This window comes from Bipolaris sorokiniana (assembly GCF_000338995.1).
Source record: "Bipolaris sorokiniana ND90Pr unplaced genomic scaffold COCSAscaffold_1, whole genome shotgun sequence".
Classification (NCBI taxonomy): domain Eukaryota; kingdom Fungi; phylum Ascomycota; class Dothideomycetes; order Pleosporales; family Pleosporaceae; genus Bipolaris; species Bipolaris sorokiniana.
The window spans coordinates 3,314,759-3,339,936 of NW_006911895.1; the positions used below are offsets into that span (position 1 = coordinate 3,314,759).

Below are 25,178 nucleotides of genomic sequence, written 5' to 3' on the forward strand. Positions count from 1 at the left end.
AGATAACAGTTCAACTAATGATACAATAATCTTCTGAGGTTGTAGATATACAAAAACTCGTAGTAAAGTCTAAAGAGATTCGATTGAGCAAAGAAAGTTAGTACGTGATGCTACTATGGCGATACAACACCATACCCAGCTAGGCATAGCACCCCGAAACTCACCATACATACAATGTGGGTGGGGGGAGGGTGGAAGCACGTACTCATTTCAAAAGAAAATCCACTGGAAATTTACGCACTCAGTAATGCCATGCAAGTATCTCCATTTCGATTCTACAAAACAAATGAAATTCGTAACTCTTAGTATCATTATGTCTCTCTATCCCTCTCCTACTGCCGGGGCACAAGCACACCCCTGTACCGCATGCCGCCCTCCCTCAACACCTTCATCGCCTCCTCAATCCCCTCCTCACTCATCGGAAACTCCATATTAATCGGCTTGATTCCATGCAGCGCCGAGAACGCCAACATCTCCCTATGCACCTGGCGCGCCGCAACCACGCTACCTTGAACCGTAATGCCATTCGCAATCAGCGGCATCTGGGGAAACGTAAAGTCGCCATCCGACACCGTCAAGGGGAAAATGGTCGCATTTGTGTTCAGCACTGGGATCAGAAGTTTCCAGTCGGGCGTCACAGATGTGGTAACGAGTAGGACGTCGACTTTGCGCGAGACGGAAAGCTCAGTGGCACCCTTCATGGCAATGAATTCCTTAGCGCCGAGGCGCATTGCTTCGTCTTTCTTGGAGTCGGAGCCCGAGAAGACGACGACGTCACAGCCCATTTTCGACGCGTACTGGATGGCCAGGTGGCCGAGGCCGCCGATGCCCATGACGCCGACGCGTTGGGTCGGGCGTACGTTGTAGGCGTGGAGGGCGTTGAAGACGGTGGTGCCGCCGCACATGAGGGGTGCGGCTTCGGCGTCTGTAAGCTCGTCGGGGACCTTGAAAACGAAGGCTTCGCGCCAGACGGCGTGCGAGGCGAAGCTGCCTTGGTCGAGGTTCGCCATGCCGTACATTTCGCGCTCTGGGCAGTACGTCTCGCGGCCTGTGAGGCACTTTTCGCAGTGCCCACACGAGTTGTGCTCGTAGCCCCAGCCGACGCGGTCACCCTTTTTGAGTACCTTGACTTTGGGGCCGATGTCTTCGATTACGCCGACGCCCTCATGGCCGAGCGCCATGTCGGCGTGCTTGTAGTGCTCGTCTGTGCCGCAGACGCCCGAGGCGGTGACCTTGATGAGGACTTGGTCATCTTGGAGATCGGGCTTGGTGGTTTGGCCCTTGATAATCTTGCCCTCCTTGGAGCCCTTGAAGACTGTGAATGTCGGCATCTTGGTGGTCGTCTGTATATCAAAGTTCAGAATCTAGAAAGAATAGAAGAAGAAGAAACGGATTATTCAATAGCTTCAGGTTAAATCTTGTAACACACAAAATTGGGTTGGATAATGAGAGACTCCAGAACAGCGAACACCTTTAGTCTTATACTAAATTTCAAAAAGAGTCCACTCATTCTTGCATCAACATTACCACCACAAAAGCGGTTACCATGCCCCCCGGTCAGCCTCCCTTAAGCCCGCAAACGCTGGAAAAGACTAAGCTGTCTTGCAAAACTCTTGCTATCTACCTAGCCTGCATGACGTCGCTCATGAATAATACATCACCAGCGCCCAGGGTCCTGCTTCCGGAACGTAAACAAGCATTGCAGCATCCGGAGCCCTGGCGATATCTTACCGTAAGAGATACAAGCACGCCCCTTAGACCACTTTCTCATGCATCGGCCGCGCGCTAAGAGCATGCATGGCGTAGACAGAACAAGGGCTGGTGTTCAGCTTCATGTGCGCGCAACTAATCAATCCGGTAGATATATCTCTCGGTCGCTCTTCGTAAGCCACTACTCCTCTTTTTCAGCACCCTCATGTGTCATTCTCTACATTACCCCAAAAGCTTATCTCGATACCGAAAAGAATACTGCAATTGGGCAGTGGAGTGCGCCAAACAAACATGCTCATCACGATGAAGGAGGGATGAAAAAAAATGACTCGGTAGATCTCGGCACCAGCAGTCAACTCTACTATGGGTATATCGAGTTAGATCCCCGTTTTTGGTGGGGGACGATCCCGGCCGAAGAACCGATAAGGCTGTGACATGTGCCAGGCGCGGGCTTTTCTCGCTGTGTGCGGAGCAGGAATGGAAGACGTTGGGGTGGTACCTTAACTCCGTGTATAATGACGTCACTGGAGTGGGGCTCCGCCGATAGCAACACATACATGGCCGACGCGATTCGGCCCTATACATGGGAGAATTTGAACTCTCTGAGACTGAGTTTTTGCAGTAAGATGTCTTGATTACTCATGCAGCCCAGCCGAGGATGATTGCTGCGTACCCGGATTACTCACCGTATACCGTTCTCTAGTACGCTACCGCTTGCTTGTATGCGAAGCCTTTGTTGTTGTTTTGGAGTTTGGGAGTTTTTAGATTGGTAGTTTCTAACGTACTGGTGGCAGTAGTAGATGTTGGAGACTGCTTACTGTGCAGGATACTGGTTGTCGAGGATGCTTACGATGCAGAATATACCATGTCCATATCAAAAGGTCGTATCATAAGGCTGGGCGTGTCAGCACTAAAACGATTTAGACCAGTGCTGTGTGGAGAACTCAGATCGTATGAATGAAGCAAACATGATTGAAGATTATACCTAGTTAGTAGGAAGCTAGGCCACGATATGTTCAGCTTGTCAGTATCGGATGATTAGTTGCTGAGATGCTGTGCGGGGCAGAGTATACTATAGGAAAAGGCCTGATGTGTCGAGTCCAGACCCTAGCTCCTTAATGAAACTTATCTTAGTACGGATTTTGAATTTCCGAGCTGAATCTGTGATCCTTCATTCATCGTCCGAAATATAAGCTCCTAATAAGTCGTGTTCTCTCTAAGTACCCGCTTGTCCCATCCCCGAGGCAGGAAACAAATGCATCAGTACCGGCAGCATATCCTGCGGCCTCATCATCTGTAATGCCTCAATTGCGTTCCTCAATTCTGTGACCATGTTCGCACCCTCCTCGAGCTCACAGGTCTCGTTCCTCTGGTCTTTTGTCCTCTCCTTAGTTTGTGGTATAAACGGGACACGAAGAGCGTCGAGCAGTTCATTCCTCCCAGCCTCTCGGCTCTCGCGGGGTATACAAGGTGGACTATCAGTCCCGTACACATACCCACTCTCTTCGTGCCTTGGTAGTGTGCCAGTGGGGATATCCTGTTCCCTTCTCCTCGGAACCAGACTCCCTGCGAACTTGGTTACTCTGATGCGATACTCTTCATTCCCCATACTACTCTCTGCACTATTGAGTTCTTTCTCCCAATCCTTGGTCAGCTTCTTCATGAGGTTCTTCAGTAACTTCTTCTGTGCGCCACGGAAGCCGGTGTACAGGTCCCAGGGGCTATTCTTCCAGGTTTTGACGAAGGTTTCACGAGCATCGAAGAGCAGAGGCGTGTTGTGATGCTCTAGGACAGCAGCAAGATACTGTTTTATGAAGCGGTGGGTTGCAACGTTGATGCGAATCTTTTTAAACTGAGGTACAGTTGTATTGTGCTGGCTTTTCTTGATCGCATCCTTACTCGTATGCATGGCCTTGTAATGACTGGAGCGGGTCTGGAAATCATGAAGGGTGAGTAATGCAATGAACATGGCAGTATTCCACCTCATGGTATCGTGGAAGCGCTCAAACTGTCGTGCTTCATCCAGTCTCCAAAACCAGATGGCCCGGGTTATGTCCATACTCTGCTTTACCTCATCCTTCGCCGGCTTTCCACCATACTGCTCGATAAGATGTCGGTTGCGAAGGAAGAAGGGAAGTTGGATGTCAGGTGGTATATTAGGGATGTGCGACGCTCGGGCTGCTGGACAAATTATATCAGGCAGTGTGAGAGAGGGGAAATGAAAGGATGGTATGCCTTGTAGCTTGGCCTTGAGCAGGGCAGAGAGGTAGATTTGTTCGTCTTGGCTCGTGCCGGAGAGAGGCTCAGTGGAAGTGCGACACGGCATCGTGGATGCGATTGAAGGAGCGAAAGAGTCTAGGCAGAGAGTTTATCACGATACGTGCCGAGCCCATCAGAGCGGAGCGTAGATGATGTGACTAGTTTTTTTCTTCTCGTCTGTTTGTTTGTGGCTGTCAAAGTGAAAGGTGAAGTGAAGGGGCAGGCGCGACCCTGCTGCGCTTTCCTTGGGAGCAAACAACTACACCGCTGCGGGAAATGAAGAGACGGTCCATACATCATGTCGTACTGCTGGCTGCGCTTAGTTTCGCAGAATGTCACAAAAAATGGGAAATGCACGTTGATTAGAAGTCGGAAGGTGAGATGACAAGTTCAAGCAGACCAGCACAAGGTCAACGAGGAAATTTGGAGTCAAGGTAAAAGGAGACACGAGAGATTAAAAGAGACAGATGGAGATGGGAGAATGCAAATATGAGCAAGTGCATGTTGGCCTTGTCAGTTAGTGTGTGTATGTGCGCACGACGAGTGCTTCTGTTTGCAAACTTCAAACTAGAATAATGCGACGTCGGTCGCCAAGGGACTGGACTGACACAATTTCCTCGGCGACGAGCGTGTAGAGTTGACTAGTGTACTATAGATGAAGACCGAGCATGTCAGGGTATGGTGGCCAAAATGACTTACCAGCATAGTAAGTAGGTGTAGGCGACAGTTCGTTTTAGAGTGGCGGAATACGTCACAACTCATGCGGAAGCCGTTGAGAAACCAGGACAGGGCTGCTTCCGCTTTTCAGGGCAAATGGACCCACTTTGAGCCCCAACCACGCAAACATGGGCACTTTGTAAAGAGGCAGGCTGCGGAATGTAGTGTAGTCGTTTTGTCAGGGAATTTTGGTAGATACGTGGTAGTCGGGCATGGTTACGCGTTCGCAGGCGATCGGTGGGTCCCTGACAGCCACAGCCACAGGGTGGAAAGATGACGATCTTCCAGGGTCAGCCAAGGGAGGAAATGGGGAGCTGGATGAGGCTGGAGGACAAAGGCATCGCTGGCTAGTGAGCGGGTACTCTTGAGATTTGCGCAATTGCTGATCCCGTGTTTCAGATTGCCGTCAAGGTTCGTAGGCACATTACATGTGGATATGTAAGGAAGTAGGTAGACATGGGCTTTGTTTGAACGCGCGTTGGGTGACGGCGGGAGATGGGGGTCGTGTGTGGTTGACGCGTTGATTGGCATTTGGCTAGTGATGAGATGGGAGGGATGGTGATGCCGCTCTTGCCACAGATGTCATTGGTGCACGAGGTGCAAAGCGGAAAAAACGGTACTAGAGAAGGCGCAGCAATATTGAATGGCGGCCACGATGGTGTACAAAGAGTACAGGTCAACGGCTCATGGGCCGAGCTAGTCGAGGGCGAGCATGTGTAGGCGGCGCGTGATTGGCTCACGGGGGCCAGATCTTGGCGCCAGGCGAGTTTTGGGAGCACGAGCACGAGCAGGCGCAGGAGCAGCAGCAGCCATCCGTTGGTGCCGAATGCACGGATGGGGTCATTGACCAGACTTGTCGTGCCGCAGAATGCCGGATGGCATAACGTTGACATGTTCTGCCGCGAAGCTAATGTGGCAGCAGCAGCAGCAGCAACAGCAGCAGCGGTGACGGGCGACAGGCGTTTCTGGTGCCGTGTGTCCGTGTTGCAGTTCTGCTATGCCTTCGAGGTGGTTGCGAAGATAGTGTAGAGTGCGCGAGTATGTAGTAAGCATCATGGCAGCCGTGTTCCCGACAAGATACGAAGGGCTGGGACGGGTGCTTCAGTCAGCGGCCCAGGCGGTCTAGAGGCGCGGCGGTAATTGGCCGCCCGAAATTGTTCCTGCGTGCGAGTGTGGCGAAGCAGAGGGCCGTCGTGTCTGTCGCTCATGTCACCGCGCCCCCCCCCCTTGCCAGCCCTGGGCCTGTCGGCGTGTTGCAGATGGTCGCAAAGGAGAAATTACCAGCGTCTGTTTTTAGCAGACCTGAGACACCAGGGGCTGCGAGCAAAGGGCACGCGACGAGGGCTGCAGCAGGGAATGGCCTTTGCATTGCAGCCTTGGATTGGGAGGCGTGGATTTCGATAGTGAATACGTACATGCTAACCAAGACGGTACGGTACATACCTGTCATCTAACAAAATAGATGCGATACATACCAAACACCCACAAGTTGTATACGGCTGCGTACAGGATTATGAGGAGAGCGCTTGGGGCTGGGCAGTCAGCCTGGCTGGACCGGCGCGCACAGGAGCCGCGCGTATTCCCTTTGGCCCACTAGCCCACCTGTGAGAGGACCGCTGTCTGCGTCTCGCTCCCCTGAGAGAGGAGACGGCCTTAGGTGCATAGACCACGGCCCATGGGATCCCTCTCTTCCTCTTGTCTCTCGCTCTGCTCAGGCACTCTCAAAACACTTCGAGTCCGGCCGGCGACGCCCACAGAGAAATACATTACACTACGCTGCACTGCACTGCACACGCTCGTTCACTTTAGCTAGGCCGCGTCAAGTGGAAACCTCCGCTGATCGCTACCTGTCCCATCGTTTGGTCTCTTGCTCCCTGCCCTGCTATCCTGCCTGCTAGCCTCCTTCTCCCCAGCCAAGACCCGCCGCCCGCCGCCGCCTCGCTCCTGCCCTGTTTCCCTCCCCGTCGCCCAGCGCGCAACCACCATCTTTCTCGACATCATCACCACCCCCATTTGTCGCTCTCGACAGCCGCTCGCTCTCCCCCATACCCCACACTCTGTGCACCCCAACTCGCTCCCCGATCCACGCTCGCTGAAGGAGCTTCCCTCGCCGCTGGTCTGGCCGACCAACTTTAGCAGTACTCGTCAGGAGTACGCTCACGCCTACGCCTGAGGCTCCCTGCCTCACCACGCCTAATACACAACAACACGAACAACGCCCAAAACACCACCGCCCGTCATGCGCTTCTCCCTCTCCCAGTCGCTGCTATGGCTCGCCGCCGTCGCAGCGCCCCTCGTCTCTGCTGAGCGCCTCATCGAATCAAAGTCGCTCAACCCTTGCATGGCAAACTCGTCCTTCTCAGCTACGCTCTTCAACGTTGCCTTTACCCCCGGTAACCGCAGTTTGGGCTTCAAGATTGAAGGTATCTCCAACATCGCCGGCAAGATCGAGGCCGACATCGAGCTGCTCGTCTACGGATTCTCGGCCATGAACCAGAAGCTCGACCCTTGCGGCCAAGAGGAGCTCGAGGGCATGTGCCCCATGAACGCCGGGCCCTTGACAATCAAGTCCAACATCGATATTAGCCAGGAAATCATGAGCGCAATCCCAGGTAAGCCCCTCTTGCGCCTCCGCGTGTCGCATCCTCGTCGCTAACCCTTCCTTAGGCATTGCATACACCATTCCTGATCTTGACGCCGTTGTACGAGTAAAGATCAAGGATCTAGAAACCCATGTCCAGCTTGCCTGTGTAGAAGCAGAACTGTCAAACGGACACTCGGTCGACCAAAAGGCTGTCGCTTGGGTCACAGCCATTATAGCAGGCTTAGGTCTGATGGCATCTGCTGTTACCTCTGGTCTCGGTCACTCCAACACGGCTGCCCATGTCGCTGCAAACGCCATGTCGCTCTTCGGTTACTTCCAGGCGCAAGCCTTCATCGGCATGTGCGGCGTCCCCCTCCCTCCCATTGTCTCTGCCTGGACCCAAAACTTCCAATGGACCATGGGTATCATCCGTGTTAGCTTCCTCCAGAAGATGGCCACATGGTACCAGCGCGCCACCGGTGGAACACCAACCACGTACCTCTCGCAACTGTCGTACATTTCTGTCGAGGTCCAGAAGAAGAGGAGGGTCAGACGTGCCATCGAATTCACCACCGGAGCTGTCGGTCGTCTCATCGCACGTAGTAACGCTGCTGCCACCGAGGCCCAGGCTGGTGGCGAACGTGTCGTCCTCCACGGTGTTGAGCGTGTTGGCTTCAAGGCCAAGATTGAGACGACCAACATCTTCTTCACTGGCTACACCTTCTTTGTCATCTTCATCCTCTTTACCGTCATTGGTGTTGTCGCCTTCAAGTACATTTGCGAAGGTCTGTCCAAGGCTGGCAAGATGAAGGGTGACAAGTTTATTGACTTCCGCAACGGCTGGCAGACTGTCCTCAAGGGCATTCTCTTCCGTGTTGTTCTCATTGGCTTCCCCCAAATGATGGCTCTGAGCTTCTGGGAGCTGACGCGCCGCGATTCCATCGGTTTGGTCGTCTTGGCCATTCTTTCTATGCTTACTATGCTTGGTATACTTACGTGGGCTTCTTCCAAGGTCGTCCGTATTGCCCAGCGTTCTATTGCCATGCACAAGAACCCCGCCTACATCCTCTACTCGGACCCTGTGGCGCTCAACAAGTGGGGCTTTCTCTATGTCCAATTCAAGGCCACTGCCTACTGGTTCATCATTCCATGGCTTGCATACCTGTTCATCAAGGCCATGTTTGTCGGTCTCGCTCAGGGCAGCAGCAAGGTCCAGGGATTTGCCATTGTCATCATCGAGGCCGTTCTCCTCATTGCTGTCTCCGTTATGCGCCCGTGGATGGACAAGAAGACCAATGGTTTCAACATTGCCATCGCTGCCGTCAACTTCCTAAGTGCCTTTTTCCTGTTGATGTTTACTGAGGTCTTCAAACAACCTGTAAGTCATATGCTACTTTTTGCTTTTTGTCCTCACCGAAGCTAACATGTCTAGACCATCGTCACTGGTGTCATGGGTGTCATCTTCTTCGTCATCAACGCTGCCTTTGCGCTCATCCTCCTTCTCATGCTTCTCGTCTCATCTGGATTTGCTCTGTTCACCAAGAATCCTGATACTCGCTACCAGCCAATGCGCGACGACCGTGGTTCTTTCATCAAGTCGCAAACTCAGCTGACCACTGAGCTCGATGCTCTTGGCGCAACTGCTCGCGGTGAGGGCAAGGGCACTCACCCTACTGGATCTCGCAGCCGTATCGACGAGGACGAAGACTACTACTCCGAGGAGCAGCGCCAAATGGCCTCTAAGGAGGGTAACTTTGGCGAGCACTACGCTGCCGCACCACCACGGAGCGCGGGCAATGACGGAAGCAACCCATCTGCGCCTCCCTCGTTTTATGAGAGTCGCAGCCCGGCACCGTCATACCGACCTGGCAGTAATGGCCAGCAGTATCGACAAGCCAACAGCTCAAGCCCATGGCAACGGGGGGCAGGATATGAAAACTGACGCCAGAGCGAGCACGAGGAGCAGGTGGGCCAGATTATCGATTCGTACAAACGCTCCTCGGCCGCTCAGCAACAGCAACAGCAAAATCAACAAAACAGATATTAGGCCATCCCTACGCCTTGTGTATATCTCGAGTATCCATACAAGAATATATTGTAATCATCAATCGAGTTGGGTTTCGCATTGAACAGTGCGTATGGCACAATTAGACCCTCGCCACTACTAAAGGCGGCATTTCATCTTGGACACCTCTGCATCCACTTGGGCAGGGCTGCGCCATGTCGCTCTTCGTGTGAGCGATTAAGCATGGAGGAGGATAATGTTACCTGTATATTCATCCTGCATATACGTAATCGTCCCCTTTCCTCGTGCGCCAGTTTTTGTACTTTCCTTGCGTATGGGTATTTGGGAGTTTCCTTTGTTTCTACACGGCGCGTCAACTGGATCAGCCTTGCTTTGATCTTTTGTTTTTTTGATATCAAGCATGTGTGCGCACATGTTCCGCTGCAATGAGCTGCTGCTGCTGCTGCTGCTGAGGAGAGGAGGTAGGAAAGATGGGGAGATAGACCTACGCAGAGAAGAAATCAATCATTCAAATAGACTGCACTGCTCTGTACTGCTCTGCCATGGTGACCGGCGATTGACTTTGACCTGTCAATAGAGTGGACCAGATGATCTCGAGTTTGACGTTGATAGTCGATAGTGCAGCCATGGCAGGTTTGGTACAGGCCCCACTTATTGTGCATGCCGGCGGCTATCATGAACGAGAACACGATAAACTTGTCGCATCTCGATTACCAAGTTCTGCTCGGTCGACATTCGGGTTGTGCATAACAATTCTCCGTGCCAATGCGAAGGCGGGGAATGGCCGAATATCGCAGCGTGTCGTTGACTTGCTGATCGGCCGACGTCCGCGTGGGTGACTTGATAGCTCCCGCATGCTCCTCCATGGATTTTCCCCAGTCCGCGGTGGCTTGCTCTTGCACTCAAGCCTCCACTGATTTGAGACCTTGTCTTGAGCATGGTAAGCCGAAAGACAACGAGGAGCGTCTCTTGATGATCTACCAGTCTAAACATGCAATGCAATTGACGCTGCAGGAGCCAAGGGAAGAATAAACGCCGATTCGCTTCAGTCTCATTGCTTGCCATCTGATCATGATACCGATGGTGATGACGACGATGATTGCCAGCGCATGAACAAGCTCACAATGCAGGCTGACTATCTACTACCGAGGACAGAGACGACACGCACCTCCATCATGGGGCTGCGAGAGAAAGACATCTCCTAACTAATACGTCACTAGCAAACATGCTTGCTCTCGGACGAGACGGCAACCAAACGATACACCACGGACGGAGCCAACGGCAAGCTAGCGATAACTCATCAGAACTGCTCCACATGATCCCCACGATCTCATGATTTTTAAACAATTGTGCAGTCAGCGACGACGTCACACAGGCACGTCGGCATAGAGACATACCGGAGTATCGCCGAGCGAACAACTTGACACACACAACAATTAGGTTTTTTCGGCGACACTCTCAAGGGCTGCCAAGCGGTTTACCTGAGTTGGAACACCCAAAGGCAAGTAAACCGCAATGAGGAAGCAACACGCCTCTGAGATGGGTAGACGTCCCGCAGCCCAATCAAACCGCGCACGTTCCTACGAGCCTGGGGATTGATTGGAGATCTCAAAGCCAAGGATGCGCCCCCATTTGCACGCTCTAGCCAACAACTAGTCGGAACCATAACCCGGGAGGGAAAGACGGGTGAATAGGGTGTGACTCTGGAATGCCCCGATCCGCCTCAAAGAAGCACCTCTGTCTCCTTCCCCCCCCTGCGAATCACATTCCCAACCGACACTTGGGTTAAAGTTGCGCGCGGTTGCCTGCGCCCTGGCTACGTCTCCGGGCCCGATGGGTGTCTCACCCGCCCCCCGCAGCCCATTTCTGCTTATAGACCGTTTGCAACTCCGATCCTTTTTCTATCACCTCTCTGATACAAAACCACGTCCCTTTATTTTTCCCGCTGCACCGCGTCCGCGCGTACCGCGATTTTCCTGAAACCGCGAATTATGCTTCCGCCTATTATCTGGTAGGACGCGCCAAATTGTATTAGCGGAGGCGCCTCCTTATCTATTGTACCATTACCTGTATCACTGTTTATTTTCTCGCTTTCTTTGTTAGGTCGCTTCTTCCGATTCCGGCACAAGGACTGGGATACCACAATAAAACAAGGCAAAACCCGGGCTTGTTCGGCTTTACACGTTTCCTCCCTCGACTTTCCAGAATCCTGTCTCCGTTTCGCACTGTTTCCCGGGGTCTATTGGGCAACTCTACGCTCGCATTGTGTTTCAGGACTCAACAAAAAAACTTTAACACGATACACCCGCACATTGTAACCGCATAGTGATATTTGTCAGACGCGAGCACTGTCAAGTCACAATCCCCCAGGGAGACGATCATGGCAGAACCTCCCCGATTTACCTTCCCAAACTCAAGGGAAGAACAACTGAGATTCACATTATCACCCAAGATAGAGATAGACACTAGGCAGCTACCACAACTTCACGTACGTACAGACAAAGTAGTAAGAGAAGGATACCATCTTGCTGTTCCTGGGAAACAGCCGGGACAGTCCGCGGCACCCACTCTGTCAACGCCACCGGCATCGCCCACCAAACGTCGTTCTTCAACCATGGGTGCGCAGGATATCAAAATGTCGCACGACAGTGGTACCATTACTCCCCCAGGAACACCTCATATCAAGGCGCACTCAAAAAGTAACTCCACGTCTTCTGATTTTCTGAGTTCATTATCAGATTTGCGTCGCGGAAGTTCTGTATCGTCAAGGGGCCGTCCTCGACTTGATTCCCTGGAGAGCACGCCACAGCCCGGTAGCACAGAACTCATAACCTTTCCGCACAACGTTAGGGACTACGAGATTTGCAAAGATGACCGAGGACGAAAGAAGAAGATTGGTGAGGGCGCCTGGAGTGATGTGTTTCTCGCAACCCCGTGTCTCCCCAAGCCGAGCAACCAAACCTCATCCCAGACTCCCTGCAGTCCCGACATGACACCACCCCTGACTCCCGTGCGAGGTGCAGACTCGAGCGCAAGTCTGACAAAGTTGCCCCCTACACCTATTCTCTATGCCGTCAAAGTCCCCGCCATGACAAGCGCGAAAAAGGTCCTCAGCGCCGAAGCCCGCATCCTCTCTTACCTAACCCGCTTCCCGGACGCCGAGCACCACATCGTCTCCTTCTACGGCCTCGACACGCGCAGCGGCTCGCTCCTCCTCCGTGCCATGGATGACACACTAGAAGGCTGGCTCCAAAAACACCTCAACACACTCGACGAACCTGCCCGCGCCGAAAAACTAACCGCCATCTTCCCGCGCATCGCCCTCGTTCTAATCGACAGCCTCATCTGGATGCAAGACAAACATTGTACCCACGGCGACATCAAACCCTCCAACATCCTCATCTCAACCACCTCTTCTTCCTCCACCCCCAAACCCCTCTACTCGGACTTCTCCTCCACAACCCTCACCTTACCCAACGCCACAATCGACGCCAGCACCTCACCCCTCGGCGCAGGAACTTGGGACTACCTCGACCCCTCTCTGCTCACCTCCACATGCACATCGCCGCCCTCGCACGCTACCGATCTCTGGTCTCTAGCCATCACTTTGCTATTTGTAGTCCTAGGCGCGTCGCCGTATGATGCGTTTCGACATAACAAGTATCAGCAGCGCGAGATGATTAAGAGTGGGTGGCCGCTGCAGTGTCTGGGGTATGACGAGCAGGGTGTGAGAAATATGCAGCGGATTAAGGCGTTGGAGAGGGGTTTGGGGCTAGATATTATGGCGTGGTTTGGTATGGTTTTGGTAAAGGAGCAGGAGAAGAGAGTTGGGGTTGTGGAGTGGAGGAGGGGGTTGACTGGGTAGAGGCTTGGATTGAGTGACTGCGGTGGTGGTGGTGGAGGACCTGGGGGTGGTGAAGGTTGATGCCCCCCTCCTTTTTTTTTTTCTTCTTCGACTTCTTCTTCCTCTTCCCCCTCTTTTTCCTTTCTTTTTTCTCCGCTTACCGTCTTAGCGGGGGGTTCTTCTTTGCGTTCAAAGGTTTTCTTTTCCCATATATCCCCATTTTTTTCCCACCATTTTGTTTTTCAAATGGCACTTGTTGCATACAGGACTTTCGCTATCGCTAGATACCCCTCTTTTGGTCAACGAATTCTTATTATAAACTTGACAGAATATACCGGTAACTTTCTATTCCACTCTCCACTTTGTGCTCTATAGCTTTCATAATAACACTAACTTCGATTCCCTGATTCACCTTCTTTCCTTTCTCTTTTCTCAAAAAACGGTCCCTACTACATATCCACAGGCGGCTCCGGACACAACGGCGGCGCATCACTCGGTTCCTTTGGCGGAACCGGTCGTTTCCCCTGCACCCTCTCGCCTTTAACAAACACGGGTATCACGCCCCCTGTCTCAAGCGCAAATTCCTAAAATCTAATCAGCACACATCCCTTCTCTTTCATCCATCCCCGTCCCCTTCTTCCTTAACCATACTTGACCAAAACCACAGCAAGAATAAGGAAAAAGAGAGGGAAAGACTTACACGATGTCCCAACCCCACCAACAAACTCCCAATCGCCCCCGAATGACTCGTCATCGACACCACGACCCCCTCATCCCCTTCAAACACCTCATCCAGCAACACCGCAAGTCGATAATTCCTCGCCGATCTCGGCTCGCGGTAGTCAGCCAACCACAGCTCATCTTCCTCTGCGAACCCCGGTTCGAAAGTGAGATGGCGGTGTGCTGCTTGAATTTCGGAGCGCGTGCTACGGCGGTCGCAGGTGTGAACACCCAGGGCCTCGCGGAGGAGTTCTTTGATGAGGGGTTTGTAAGGGGCTGAGGCGGGGAGGGGGAGGGAGGAAAAGGAGAGGGAAGCGGTTTGGATTGTGCCTAGGTCCGTCAGGACGAATCGTACTGTTGGGGGGTGGGGGGTCCGTTGGGACAGAAAAGAACGAGGGGGAGAAAACGTACGGGTTAAAGGAGAAACGTAATAAGTTTCCGGTGCCGGAATCCCTTTCACGAGTTGAGCAGACCAAAGTTCATTCACGGCTTTTGCCTGGGCTTCGCCTAGCGGAGTCAGATGTGCATCTGCCCAGGTGATGCCGTCTGCGCCGTCGAGGGCGGACCAGTAGCACTTTGTTCATCTTAGCAAAAGAGCGTACATTGAAGAGAGAGTAGTTTAGAGGAGAGAAAGAATAACGTACATCCCAAGCTTTAGTCCCGTATTTCGTTTCCGCAACGTTATGCCAGCCTTGACCGTGGCGACCTAGGAAAAGCACCTTGTAGCTTTCGCCGGCTTGCTTGGAAGTCTCGAGGCTGCGGATGTACTTTTCAAATCGTTGCCATTGCGTACCCTTCTCTTTGTCTTCATCAGAGTCCGTCGAATACGTGCGATTGATCAGTCCGAAATTCGAGGTTTTCTATTCCAAACAACAACAAAAAAAATTATTAGCTTTTTTCTTCTGTGCCTATCGCAAAGACCCCTTTCTTTCTAATATAGCAATTTCTCGCTGGGTCATATCCAAACTGAGGGGACTTATATGTAAACTAGAGAGATTCAACGAACATACAAAATCAAACTCCTTATCATCCGTCTCATCCTCACTCTGCTGAAAAAAACCCTTTTGCACGGTGAATTTGTAGTGAAAATCCTGCACTTTCCCACTACCACTCCCTACGGGTACGGGATCCGAATGCCCCGCAGTACTCATTCCGAGATAAAATACGGATATAAAAGCAATGGAGACGAGGGTAATGGATCTAGGTTACACATTAGCAAAGTAGTAAGTAGTGACTGGTGGTCCATAAAGAAACCAGAAGAAAAGGTAGATTTACAACAAGGGACCAAGGCCAAAGATCCTGGATCTAAGATTATTCGAGGGGATGAGCATAACGTGGGGTAAGTAAGGAATCCAAGGGTCTCATGTTTGGCGGGCATGGCAGGGAAAGGGCGCTAGTAAGCTTGGACAAGCCAATCACGTAGCGGGGCCTCGTCACGGACAGGTGTTCTGGATATTCGCTCACCCATACATTCGGAATGACATGAACACATGCCTCCAATGCTCCATAGTAGCGAAATACATAAACAACATGACGTCAGAGATAAATGAATTCAAAAAAGTGGATTTTATTTAGCATCTAGTGCCACTCAGTATGAGCTGGCTATCGCAGCCTGTGCAGTATAGGCTAGGCCAGAGCTATGATATGCTTCCCATCAGAAGGGAGTCACATCGTGATATCCATCAAACGCCCATCCCAAGCCCGCTAATCCAGAAGAGACTTATTGTAGCCTTGGCCACGTTTCTGAGCAAAGAAATCTGCCGGACCACAGCCTAGTCGCATTCCAGCGCCCAGCCTGAAGCCGAAACAAAGAGTCGCTCAGTTCTTCTTGTTTGGGAACTTGGGCTGTCCAATCTTGTCACCCCGCAGGATGACATTGAGCACACGCTCCATAGTTGCCAGCAACTTCTGATCTGGCGTAGCAGTACCGCGCTCAAAGTCTGCTACAATAGTGGGTGTGGTGTTGCACTTTGTAGCCAAGTCCTTTTGTGTCATCGTGGTGCCCTTGTCGTTCTTCGCCTCAGAGCGCGCCTTTGATATAGCCTGACCGACAGCGATGCCAACGGTCTTGGGCTTAACGATGTCGTCGGAGCGGTCAACTTTGGTGAGACGTTGACCTTCTGATGAGGCACCCTGTGATTTGCTTGTCAGTAATGTTTTTGGTTGAGCTTTGAGAAAGACAAGGTCTAGGGTTACTCACTGCGTTGGCTGAGGCGAACTTCTTCTCTGTGGCAACGATACCGCCGCTTCGCTGAGCGGCATTCAGAGCTGACTTGCCCTTGACTACGGTCTCGCGAGGTCCAGCAGCGCCGCCGCGGACACGGCTACCAATCTTGGTGACGGAGCTCCAGTCGTCAGACATTCTGATTATGTGGCTGATAAAATAGAGGAGCTGAAGTTGGTGTATAGAAGACTACGAACGGTCTCGGTGATGGAGTATTGGGCGCTTGTGTTTGGCGTTTGTTTGTTTGTTGGTGAAGTGGCCAAAGTTGAAGGAGGCGAGCGAGGAGAGTTGGATATATAGAATTGCCAAATAAGGTGGATGGATGTTTTGCTTATGTAGAGGCCCAAAGCAATATGGGCCGCGATGAGTCGAAGCGGCAGGTGAGGTCACCGCCACACGCTAGTCTCGCTTAGGTCAGGGCCTCTCGAAGCTTCCACGTTCGCGTTCCAGCTCCAGCCCTTCTTCCGCCCTTTCTTTCACTAAGCCACTGGCTCGTTGTTGCTGACACGAGACATTGATTACATGTCGCCGTCTGTAAACAACTAGCCATTTGTCCCCGAGACGCTGCACAGCTCCATTAGATTCACTCGTGCGCCATTGGAAAGGCTGCAGTTCATAGTTTCGGCGTCTTCGGAAATTTTGTCTGACCAAGAAGCATCTCAGAATGTACACGACCCAGATGTTTTATTGTAAACAACCTCTTCAGTATACGTCGTCCTTCCTTCTCGATGATGGACTCGTTTGTCAAAAGCAGGAAGATTGATTACCGTTTCAAGCCCTTTGCTTGTACTATTGACCTAATGCTTGGGTGTCTGTTCCTTCCTCGTGGACAGGCGCTGGTGCTTGGGGCGGGACATTGTTTAGCATGTGAAGACCAGTTTCATCACAGGACATGGATCGTAACGATTGTTCTCCGTGTCAAAATTTCATTGATGAGCTTTTGCAGCCCGCTTGCTTGCAGCGTGTCTCTACCTGACCTGATAGCTCATGAACTTTTTGACAAAGGCCTGTCTAATTCGACAAGCGCCCAATCAACCACCGGAACGCCATTGCATGCATGCAGCCATATCGATTGGTATCGTCCGCATCTTTCACGTCCGAAAACCCATACATTACAAGTTTGCTTGCGCAGCCTCACGCGCAGCCTCGCGCTCAACCTCGTACATGAAGTCGAAGTATGGTTTGTCAAAGTGGTGCACACGTACGTATCCGTCCTCTCCTCCACTGCAGTAACTCGTGCCCTTTGGGTGTACAGCAACATAGTTCAAGGGTCCGAAGTGACCACGTACGCGACCGATCTCCTCCATGAAGATCTTATGGTAGAAACGGGCCTCGAACTTTCCTTGGCGCGCCGACGTGGTGGTGACATCCATAGCGGCCTGTCCTCCTCCGAGAATAACGTAGTCCTTTACTGGTGTGATTGCTGCAGAGTTAAGCGGTGTGTCTGCAACATATGACTTCAGAACGCTAAGGTCCTCGACATCAATGAGCTACCATGTGTCAGCCTGATCAAAGTGTGACGGGGTTTGCGAGTTGGTGTACCTTTGCGGTCTTGTCCTTGCTTGCGGTGATGAAGTACGACCTGTCAGGTGCCCATTGGATGTCGGCTACCAATTGTCAGTTCCTGGATTTTCTGACGACAAAACATATCGAGACTCACTGATTTGCATGTCTGGCTCGTGAGCGTCGTAGTTGGAGCTAAGGAGTTCTCCGGTCTTGCCGTCCCACTGGGTGATTGAGCCATCTTCGTGTCCACTAATGATATATTTGGCGAGGTATGAGAAGCCCGCAACGGTCGCCTTGGATTCGTCGCACACAATCCTGAGCAACTGTTCGTCTGATTGTTGCGCCTCAGGGTCGGGGTTGATTTCGTAGACACAGATGGTCGAGAGGTGTCCGGATCGCTTCTCGGTAACACCAAGCAACTGCCTTCCATCGGGAGAGAATTCGCAGCGCTTGATACTGGTGTTGAACTCCCAGGTGTGCAGAAGCTTGCCGGTTGGGACGTGCCATAATCGCATGGTGTTGTCGGCGCCACCAGTGGCCAGCAGCTCGGTGGATGGGTTTACGTCGACGGTCCATAGCGCTCCCTGGTGTCCATGGTATGTTCCTATCCGCTCGCCGTTGTGTGAATCTGTATCGCATCAGCCTCAGCGCCCTTTCCGCGTACAGGCAGACCGTAAACTAACACCAAGCACAGACAACGTGGTCCTGGAAATTGTTAAAATGGCGAGTCTCGAAAATTGGTAGAGTTTCGTACCTTGGAAACGGAGAAGATGATGTCGCCATCAGCATTGTACTGCCTCTTGTCAGTATCCCCTCGCCTCACCATCTTGCATGGCGCATGCGTACCTTGACCTGCGTAAGGGCGCGCTCGTGACCCGAGAGAAGAATCGGCCTCATGTTGGCGGTATGGGAGTGTGGAGGTGGGGTTGGGTGTCGGCTTATATGGTGCGGGCGGCGTCTCTGAATTTCGGGTGACTCTTTTGCATATCGACGTTCAGCGGGCGAAGTGGGCTGCTTGGCACTAACCGACTAGCGTGGGTTCATCCCGCACTCATGCATCTGCATCCACCACTGTGGCTCAACATCACCACACTCAACTGACTCACAAGCCTTGCGCATTGTACACTTTGAGACTGATCTCACCGGAGATTGATCTTGTGTGTGTTTGTACTTGCGGTTGAGTATGAGTCAAACTCAGGATCAACTCGGCTCCCCGTTCTAGATCGAATAGAACTGGGCAGATGAGGAACGCCGTGTGCCCAGTTATGACCGTTTTGTGACTCAGAAGCAGCTCATCGTTATAAGCGAGATTACGGTAGTATCTCAGCGTGCTGACGGGTATAGTGTTGCGAGAAACTCACTGATCTGCCCCATGGCCACTTGCATCATTTACTCATGAACATGTCTGCTGTTTCTGACACTTGATTTTTGGTTGAGTACTACTTATGGCTTCCTTATTTGATCTCTGATAATTTCCACAAGCACAGTTTCAAGGGTTGAGGAAGTCTTGGAAAGAACATGACTTGTTGGCGCAACTCCCATGGATTTTGCCATGTCGTCAAGACTTCTCTATTTGATCCAGCTGCTCTTCACAAAGGTATAAGATCTCGAATGTATGATGACTATTAATCTCACTGAAAAGCATGTATTTCATCTCTCAGTCTTCGCTAGTCCCTGGAGATACATGTCTCGCACTTGCCGTTTGCCATGAGTGGGGTCTTGGCGCAAACACATTCCTACCTACTGCTTGAGACTGGTAACTTCTTGACATTCAAAGGCTCCCTATACATCTGTCAATCTCATGATATGAGTCAAGAGGAAAGCTATTATCCCACATCACTCTTTCAGGTTGCTAGTAGCAGCGACCCGCAATTCTTAGAGCAAACATGTCTCCTGTCCTACGCGATACTACCATCATACCAACTATACTGAACAGCCTTGAGCCTCTTGAGCCAAACACTTACACCATAGCCCTTAGCACAGGTAGCGATCAATTCATTGGCAGTCCTAACGGCTACAAAGCGTGAGATTAGGTATATGGTTCTGGGAGAAGCTGATCTAGCTGACTATTGCACAGCACGTACATACCACCGGCTGTACTCTTCGATCTCTTTACAGGACTCGTTAAAAGAATCATATAGGCTTCCTTGGGATGTAACCCCTGATTCTTTCTTCTTCAAGCTCGAGTTGATCAGTGGAGAATGCACATACAGAATTGGCACACATCGACCGCCAGCCTTGGAAGAATTCTTGAAGAATTCTACCAAGTCAAAAACTTACACATCTCATCTGTGGATATGGTTTGGAGCAAGCGATTCTTTCGTTGCACGGTCAAAGACAGTTTGGATCTGCTCCAAAGTTCCACCGCAGCTCACCTCTAGATTGTGAGCGATAAGCCTACTGGAACTTCCCTACACGGCTAATAGATTCTTAGGCGGCAAATGAGTTCTTACTCATGCACAAAGTACAACGCTACCAAGGGTGTGTTTAAGGACGGAACACTAGATGATGTGCAGTGGCATTCTAACGGATCGTTCTACGCCAAGAAGGGCGATAGCGATGTATGGAGCTTTAGCCCATAATCTGTTAGCTCTGCATGGTATGAAATGTAAAATGGTCTGGGAATAGACGAGTGGGCAAGCATAATTGCAGAGGAGCTTGTTGTGAGTATTTCATGTTCATGGAGACCTTGTTGCTAATACGCACAGCATGTCATTATAAGTCCGTATTTAGAAAAGGGAGAAACATTTGCCTTCATCAAAAAGACGGAGCCAGGCAAAGAGCCACCGTTCATCATTCATTTTGAGTGGGAGCAAAGACATTCCAACCTCATCCGGGAATCAGGAGCATCTAAATGCTCTACACTATCAGCTTCACCTCTCGACAGAGATCTCGACCGTATGGCAGCATCAAACTCTTTCGACGAGAACAACGCGACTACCACTCCAAAGAGATATCCTCAGCTCGAGAACTTAGATAGTCGTGACTTTCGGTTTGCTATCAGCAAGACTTGCCGACGTCCTACAAATGACCTATGGGATTTGGACCTGAATAAAGGCGAGAAACTTTTGGTTCTGCGCGACATGGGGCGTGGATGGCATATTGCCATGAAAAAAAAAGGTCTCATTGGATGGGTACACGGCTCCTGGAATTGACTCTTGTGATGACAAAGAAGATCAAGATCCTAAAGCGGCATACGCCAGATTCACGGACGACCTTGATAAGATGCTCATACCGGGTCAATTGCAGGAATTTCCCACGATGAAAAGCTATGTTCATGATTGTACCAAGGTGGAATGCAAGCCGCAAAAGCAAGACGAGTCCCTGTTGGGAATTTGTGTCCACGATCTACTAGCACTGCTCGAGGGTTCCGGTAGGTTTTCGTACGAGTGGCTCAAGGAAGGTCGCAACCTCTGGCATCCGGATAGGTTTGCCCAGTTCTGCAAGCCTGAAGAAGCCGAGCGGCTGAAGCCCATGGCTGAAGAAATGTTCGTCATGTATGGGATATTGATGGATGAATGTGCTAGGCGTTAGACAGCGATAGGGACGGAGTTACTTGTGCTGCATAGCTAGACGGACTTCGCAAAAACAAATCCATGAACAGTTATTGCTGGCAGCAGATGATTGGTCTCGATAACGATAGTCTGGTTAGCGGGCCTGCGCACCGCGTCTGCAGTTGCATAGTTTCCCGATTCTGACTCGGGATCCCTGGTGTACGTAATAAAGCTCACGCGAGTCGGGGGCTTGGAAACTTTGGCGGTGGGCGTGTCTTCTGCATTGTCCGGGGGACACGCTGCTATCGCGGGCGCCAGACTGAGTCATTTCGAACAGACATGGAAATGCGTATATCACCGCATACCCACTAGACTTGGAAAAGATACGCAGAATCTGTCGGCAGGATGATGAGAGTTTACCCAATCTGCGGTGCGCGTCTTGGAGTCACCCGCCGTTGCTTTCCGCAGGCCACAGCTACCCCGCCGAGAAAATATTGGTGCTCAACATCCCCCCGCCATCTATATACTGTCCTCAAGCCGGCCTACTGCACAAGGCAATTCTCCAGTACGCGCTTCGTCATGGCCGCACAAAAGATTGACGGCACTGCCATTGCGAAGAGCATCCGCGAGCGCCTAGGTGCCAAGATCAAGGACAAGCAGGCAAAGAACCCGCGGTACAGGCCCAGCCTGAAGATTGTCCAAGGTGAGTGATATGCCATTGGGCTGGCCCTTGATGCTGCGAGAGGCTGACACCACGCAGTTGGCGACAGGTCAGACTCCAGCACCTATGTGCGCATGAAACTCAAGGCCGCCGAGGAGGCCAACATCGACTGCGAGCTTGTCCACTTGCCCGACGACGTGACCGAAGCTGAGCTTCTGTACAAGATCGAACAGTACAACAACGACCCCGCTGTTCACGGCATTCTTGTCCAGCTACCCCTTCCCAAGCACATTTCCGAACATACCATCACATCGGCTGTTGCTGATGAGAAGGACGTCGATGGTTTCGGCATTCAGAGCATTGGCGAGCTGGCCAAGCGTGGCGGCAAGCCTCTCTTCACGCCATGCACACCCAAGGGTGTCATGGTGCTGCTACAGGAGGCTGGCATCGACATCAAGGGCAAGAATGCTGTTGTGCTAGGACGCAGTGACATTGTGGGAAGCCCAGTCAGCTACTTGCTGAAGAACGCTGATGCGACTGTTACTGTATGCCACTCCCGAACAGCCGACCTTCCAGAAGTCGTTCGTCGCGCAGACATTGTCGTTGCTGCTATTGGCAAGGCCCAATTTGTCAAGGGAGATTGGCTCAAGCCCGGTGCTGTCGTCATTGATGTTGGCACAAACTTCATTCCCGATGAGACCAAGAAGAGCGGCCAAAGACTTGTAGGAGACGTCGACTACGAGTCAGCCGTCGAAGTCGCATCGCACATTACACCAGTACCAGGAGGTGTCGGACCCATGACCATCGCCATGCTGCTGCAGAACCTGGTCGACTCAGCCGACGCAACCTTTGACAGAGAGAAGAAGCGCAAGATCACGCCTCTTCCCATCAAGATTGAAGATCCAATACCCTCGGACATTGCCATCTCGCGGAAGCAGCACCCAAAGCAGATCACGGCCGTCGCAAAGGAGGTCGGCATTCTGCCCCATGAACTGGAGCCCTACGGTGCTACAAAGGCCAAGGTTGATCTTTCTCTGCTGAAGCGTCTCGAGCACCGCAAAAACGGCAAGTATATTCTTATCGCCGGTATCACCCCCACGCCCCTCGGAGAGGGCAAGTCCACAACCACAATTGGTGTAGCACAGGCTTTAGGCGCGCACCTCGGCAAGATATGCTTTGCCAACGTGCGACAACCCAGTATGGGACCTACTTTTGGTATCAAGGGTGGTGCCGCTGGTGGAGGATACAGTCAGGTTATTCCCATGGACCAGTTCAACCTTCATCTCACTGGTGATATCCATGCCATCACGGCTGCGAATAACCTGCTCGCCGCGGCTATTGAGACGCGCATGTTCCATGAGAACACACAAAAGGACGCCGCACTATATAAGCGCTTGGTCCCAGCTAAGAAGGGCAAGCGTGAGTTTGTGCCTGTCATGTTCCGCCGTCTCAAGAAGCTTGGGATCGACAAGACGAACCCAGATGATCTGACCGAAGAGGAGATTACAAAGTTCGCCAGGCTGGACATTGACCCTGAGACCATTACTTGGAGACGCGTGCTTGATGTCAATGACAGACATCTACGCAAGATCACCGTTGGACAAGCACCCACCGAGAAGGGTCAGACTCGTGAGACAGGTTTCGACATCTCAGTCGCCAGTGAGTGCATGGCCATTCTCGCTCTCAGCAAAGATCTTTCAGACCTCCGCGAGCGCCTGGGTCGCATGGTCGTCGCTAGCTCCCGCGCTGGTGACCCCGTCACTTGCGACGACATTGGCGCGGGTGGTGCCTTGACTGCTCTGCTGGTTGACGCCATCAAGCCCAACATGATGCAGACCCTTGAAGGCACTCCTGTATTTGTGCACGCCGGTCCGTTCGCAAACATTAGCATTGGTGCTTCTTCAGTCCTTGCGGATAGGATTGCTCTCAAGCTGGCTGGTACCGAGCCAGACGAGGATCACGATGCACAAGCCGGGTTCGTCGTGACTGAGGCTGGCTTTGACTTCACCATGGGAGGTGAGCGCTTCTTCAACATCAAGTGCCGATCTTCCGGCCTTGTGCCTGACACTGTTGTCATTGTCGCTACTGTCCGAGCCCTCAAGAACCACGGTGGCGGTCCGGACATCAGCCCCGGTGCTCAGCTGCCAGAAGTCTACCGTACCGAGAACATTGACATCCTCCGCGCTGGCTGCGTCAACTTGAAGAAGCACATTGAGAACGCCAAGGCATACGGAGTTCCCGTTGTTGTGGCCATCAACCGCTTCGCTACCGATACCCAAGCCGAAATCGATATTATCCGGGAAGAGGCCATTGCTGCCGGTGCCGAAGACGCCATTCCAGCCAACCACTTTGCCGAAGGCGGAAAGGGCGCTGTGGACCTTGCCCAAGGTATCATTGCTGCGTCGGCCAAGCCTAAGCCTGACTTCAAGCTTCTTTACGACACGTCTAGCGGCACTGTGCAAGAGCGCATGGAGACGATTGCCAAGCGCATGTACGGTGCTTCTGCCGTCGAATTCTCTGAACTTGCACAAAAGAAGGTCGACACGTACGTCAAGCAAGGGTTCGGCAATCTGCCCATTTGCGTTGCAAAGACTCAGTACAGTCTTTCTCACGACCCAAGTCTCAAGGGCGCACCAACGGACTTCATCATCCCCATCAGAGACGTGCGCATGGCAGCAGGTGCAGGATACCTGTACGCGCTGGCTGCTGATATTCAAACAATTCCTGGTCTTCCCACTGCACCAGGCTATCTGAATATTGACGTCGACGTCGAGACTGGTGAGATTGACGGCATGTTCTAGACTCAACCCATCTAAAAACAGCACAATGGCGGATAAGACTATTGCCGGAAAAGCGTTCAACAAGCTTTTCTTTTTTTTCTTAACCCAGAACAAGGAGGAAAGAAGATTTCTGCATTTGGACGATGGGAGAAATGGGGTAAATGGCGTTTTTTTCCTTTCGTTCTGTTTTGTTTTATCACTTTCTCTTTGTTTTTATTCCAGAGGTTCCTTTGGTGTGTATACGGGGGCGTCGGTCCAACAGAAAAAAAGAAGGGCTAGATTTTTCAACAAGTTCAGGGAAAGGGGAGCGGGAAAGGTTCATTCAACACTCACACACACATGCATGCATGAATTGTATGTATATGGGAATTCGGGTTAGCATCGTTGAGATAAGCACCCATGTTTTTCTTTACTCTCCAAGGATGGGAAGATAGCGCTGATCGCACTTTGATATGATGAGACGATAGGCGATGAGTTTATCCATACTAAATGGGATACATATTACTTGGTTACGTTTGTTTGTACTGACCAAACTCTTATCTGTTTACGCAAAATCACAAAGTATCAAAGTCTGGTAAATCGGGAAGAGGAAAAGAAATTGGTTCAAGATTTGTCAAATCATTCAAGATTAGACTAATAAGTGTAAGTAAGTT

General features: G+C 51.7%; 9 protein-coding genes across 9 annotated transcripts; 4 read left to right on the top strand and 5 right to left on the bottom strand.

Moving 5' to 3' along the window:
• Nucleotides 1-221: 221 nt before the first annotated feature.
• On the bottom strand, nt 222-1,471 carry COCSADRAFT_32768 (uncharacterized protein). Its single transcript, XM_007696184.1, has one exon. It carries the CDS (start codon nt 1,329-1,331, stop codon nt 333-335), a length of 999 nt encoding a protein of 332 aa, XP_007694374.1. The 5' UTR covers nt 1,332-1,471; the 3' UTR covers nt 222-332.
• A 1,401-nt stretch (nt 1,472-2,872) lies between these two features.
• On the bottom strand, nt 2,873-4,048 carry COCSADRAFT_217541 (uncharacterized protein). Its single transcript, XM_007697080.1, has one exon. The coding sequence runs from the start codon at nt 4,034-4,036 to the stop codon at nt 2,927-2,929; it is 1,110 nt and encodes a 369-aa protein (XP_007695270.1). The 5' UTR covers nt 4,037-4,048; the 3' UTR covers nt 2,873-2,926.
• A 2,707-nt stretch (nt 4,049-6,755) lies between these two features.
• Nucleotides 6,756-9,365, top strand: COCSADRAFT_217552 (uncharacterized protein). Its single transcript, XM_007697081.1, has 3 exons — nt 6,756-7,298; nt 7,354-8,648; nt 8,703-9,365. Exons 1-3 carry the CDS (start codon nt 6,926-6,928, stop codon nt 9,210-9,212), a joined length of 2,178 nt encoding a protein of 725 aa, XP_007695271.1. The 5' UTR covers nt 6,756-6,925; the 3' UTR covers nt 9,213-9,365.
• Nucleotides 9,366-11,910: 2,545 nt separating this feature from the next.
• On the top strand, nt 11,911-13,161 carry COCSADRAFT_78415 (uncharacterized protein; the record flags this gene model as incomplete). The annotated part of the gene is made up of 1 exon (XM_007697082.1): nt 11,911-13,161. One exon carries the CDS (start codon nt 11,911-11,913, stop codon nt 13,159-13,161), a length of 1,251 nt encoding a protein of 416 aa, XP_007695272.1.
• Nucleotides 13,162-13,589: 428 nt separating this feature from the next.
• COCSADRAFT_22288 (uncharacterized protein) lies at nt 13,590-15,011 on the bottom strand (the record flags this gene model as incomplete). The annotated part of the gene is made up of 5 exons (XM_007695906.1): nt 13,590-13,724; nt 13,841-14,214; nt 14,272-14,434; nt 14,505-14,720; nt 14,871-15,011. 5 exons carry the CDS (start codon nt 15,009-15,011, stop codon nt 13,590-13,592), a joined length of 1,029 nt encoding a protein of 342 aa, XP_007694096.1.
• Nucleotides 15,012-15,362: 351 nt separating this feature from the next.
• On the bottom strand, nt 15,363-16,429 carry COCSADRAFT_132732 (uncharacterized protein). Its single transcript, XM_007697083.1, has 2 exons — nt 16,061-16,429; nt 15,363-15,993 (listed from the first exon to the last, which is right to left on the bottom strand). Exons 1-2 carry the CDS (start codon nt 16,220-16,222, stop codon nt 15,679-15,681), a joined length of 477 nt encoding a protein of 158 aa, XP_007695273.1. The 5' UTR covers nt 16,223-16,429; the 3' UTR covers nt 15,363-15,678.
• Nucleotides 16,430-17,196: 767 nt separating this feature from the next.
• On the bottom strand, nt 17,197-18,487 carry COCSADRAFT_78119 (uncharacterized protein; the record flags this gene model as incomplete). The annotated part of the gene is made up of 6 exons (XM_007697084.1): nt 17,197-17,574; nt 17,627-17,691; nt 17,745-18,218; nt 18,274-18,295; nt 18,345-18,383; nt 18,443-18,487. The coding sequence occupies 6 exons, from the start codon at nt 18,485-18,487 to the stop codon at nt 17,197-17,199; spliced, it is 1,023 nt and encodes a 340-aa protein (XP_007695274.1).
• Nucleotides 18,488-19,476: 989 nt separating this feature from the next.
• COCSADRAFT_167091 (uncharacterized protein) lies at nt 19,477-21,124 on the top strand (the record flags this gene model as incomplete). Its single annotated transcript, XM_007697085.1, has 6 exons — nt 19,477-19,613; nt 19,668-19,713; nt 19,772-19,974; nt 20,025-20,151; nt 20,299-20,710; nt 20,763-21,124. 6 exons carry the CDS (start codon nt 19,477-19,479, stop codon nt 21,122-21,124), a joined length of 1,287 nt encoding a protein of 428 aa, XP_007695275.1.
• A 539-nt stretch (nt 21,125-21,663) lies between these two features.
• On the top strand, nt 21,664-24,546 carry COCSADRAFT_22292 (uncharacterized protein; the record flags this gene model as incomplete). Its single annotated transcript, XM_007695907.1, has 2 exons — nt 21,664-21,787; nt 21,845-24,546. The coding sequence occupies 2 exons, from the start codon at nt 21,664-21,666 to the stop codon at nt 24,544-24,546; spliced, it is 2,826 nt and encodes a 941-aa protein (XP_007694097.1).
• Nucleotides 24,547-25,178: the final 632 nt, after the last annotated feature.

Bases quoted from the DNA above. Each gene is read 5' to 3' on its own strand.
- COCSADRAFT_217541 (XM_007697080.1), bottom strand. From the start codon at position 4,036: ATGCCGTGTCGCACTTCCACTGAGCCTCTCTCCGGCACGAGCCAAGAC.
- COCSADRAFT_217552 (XM_007697081.1), top strand. From the start codon at position 6,926: ATGCGCTTCTCCCTCTCCCAGTCGCTGCTATGGCTCGCCGCCGTCGCA. The intron at 7,299-7,353 runs GTAAGCCCCTCT...ACCCTTCCTTAG, and splicing joins AATCATGAGCGCAATCCCAG to GCATTGCATACACCATTCCT. The intron at 8,649-8,702 runs GTAAGTCATATG...TAACATGTCTAG, and splicing joins CTGAGGTCTTCAAACAACCT to ACCATCGTCACTGGTGTCAT.
- COCSADRAFT_32768 (XM_007696184.1), bottom strand. From the start codon at position 1,331: ATGCCGACATTCACAGTCTTCAAGGGCTCCAAGGAGGGCAAGATTATC.
- COCSADRAFT_132732 (XM_007697083.1), bottom strand. From the start codon at position 16,222: ATGTCTGACGACTGGAGCTCCGTCACCAAGATTGGTAGCCGTGTCCGC. The intron at 15,994-16,060 runs GTGAGTAACCCT...AGCAAATCACAG, and splicing joins AGTTCGCCTCAGCCAACGCA to GGTGCCTCATCAGAAGGTCA.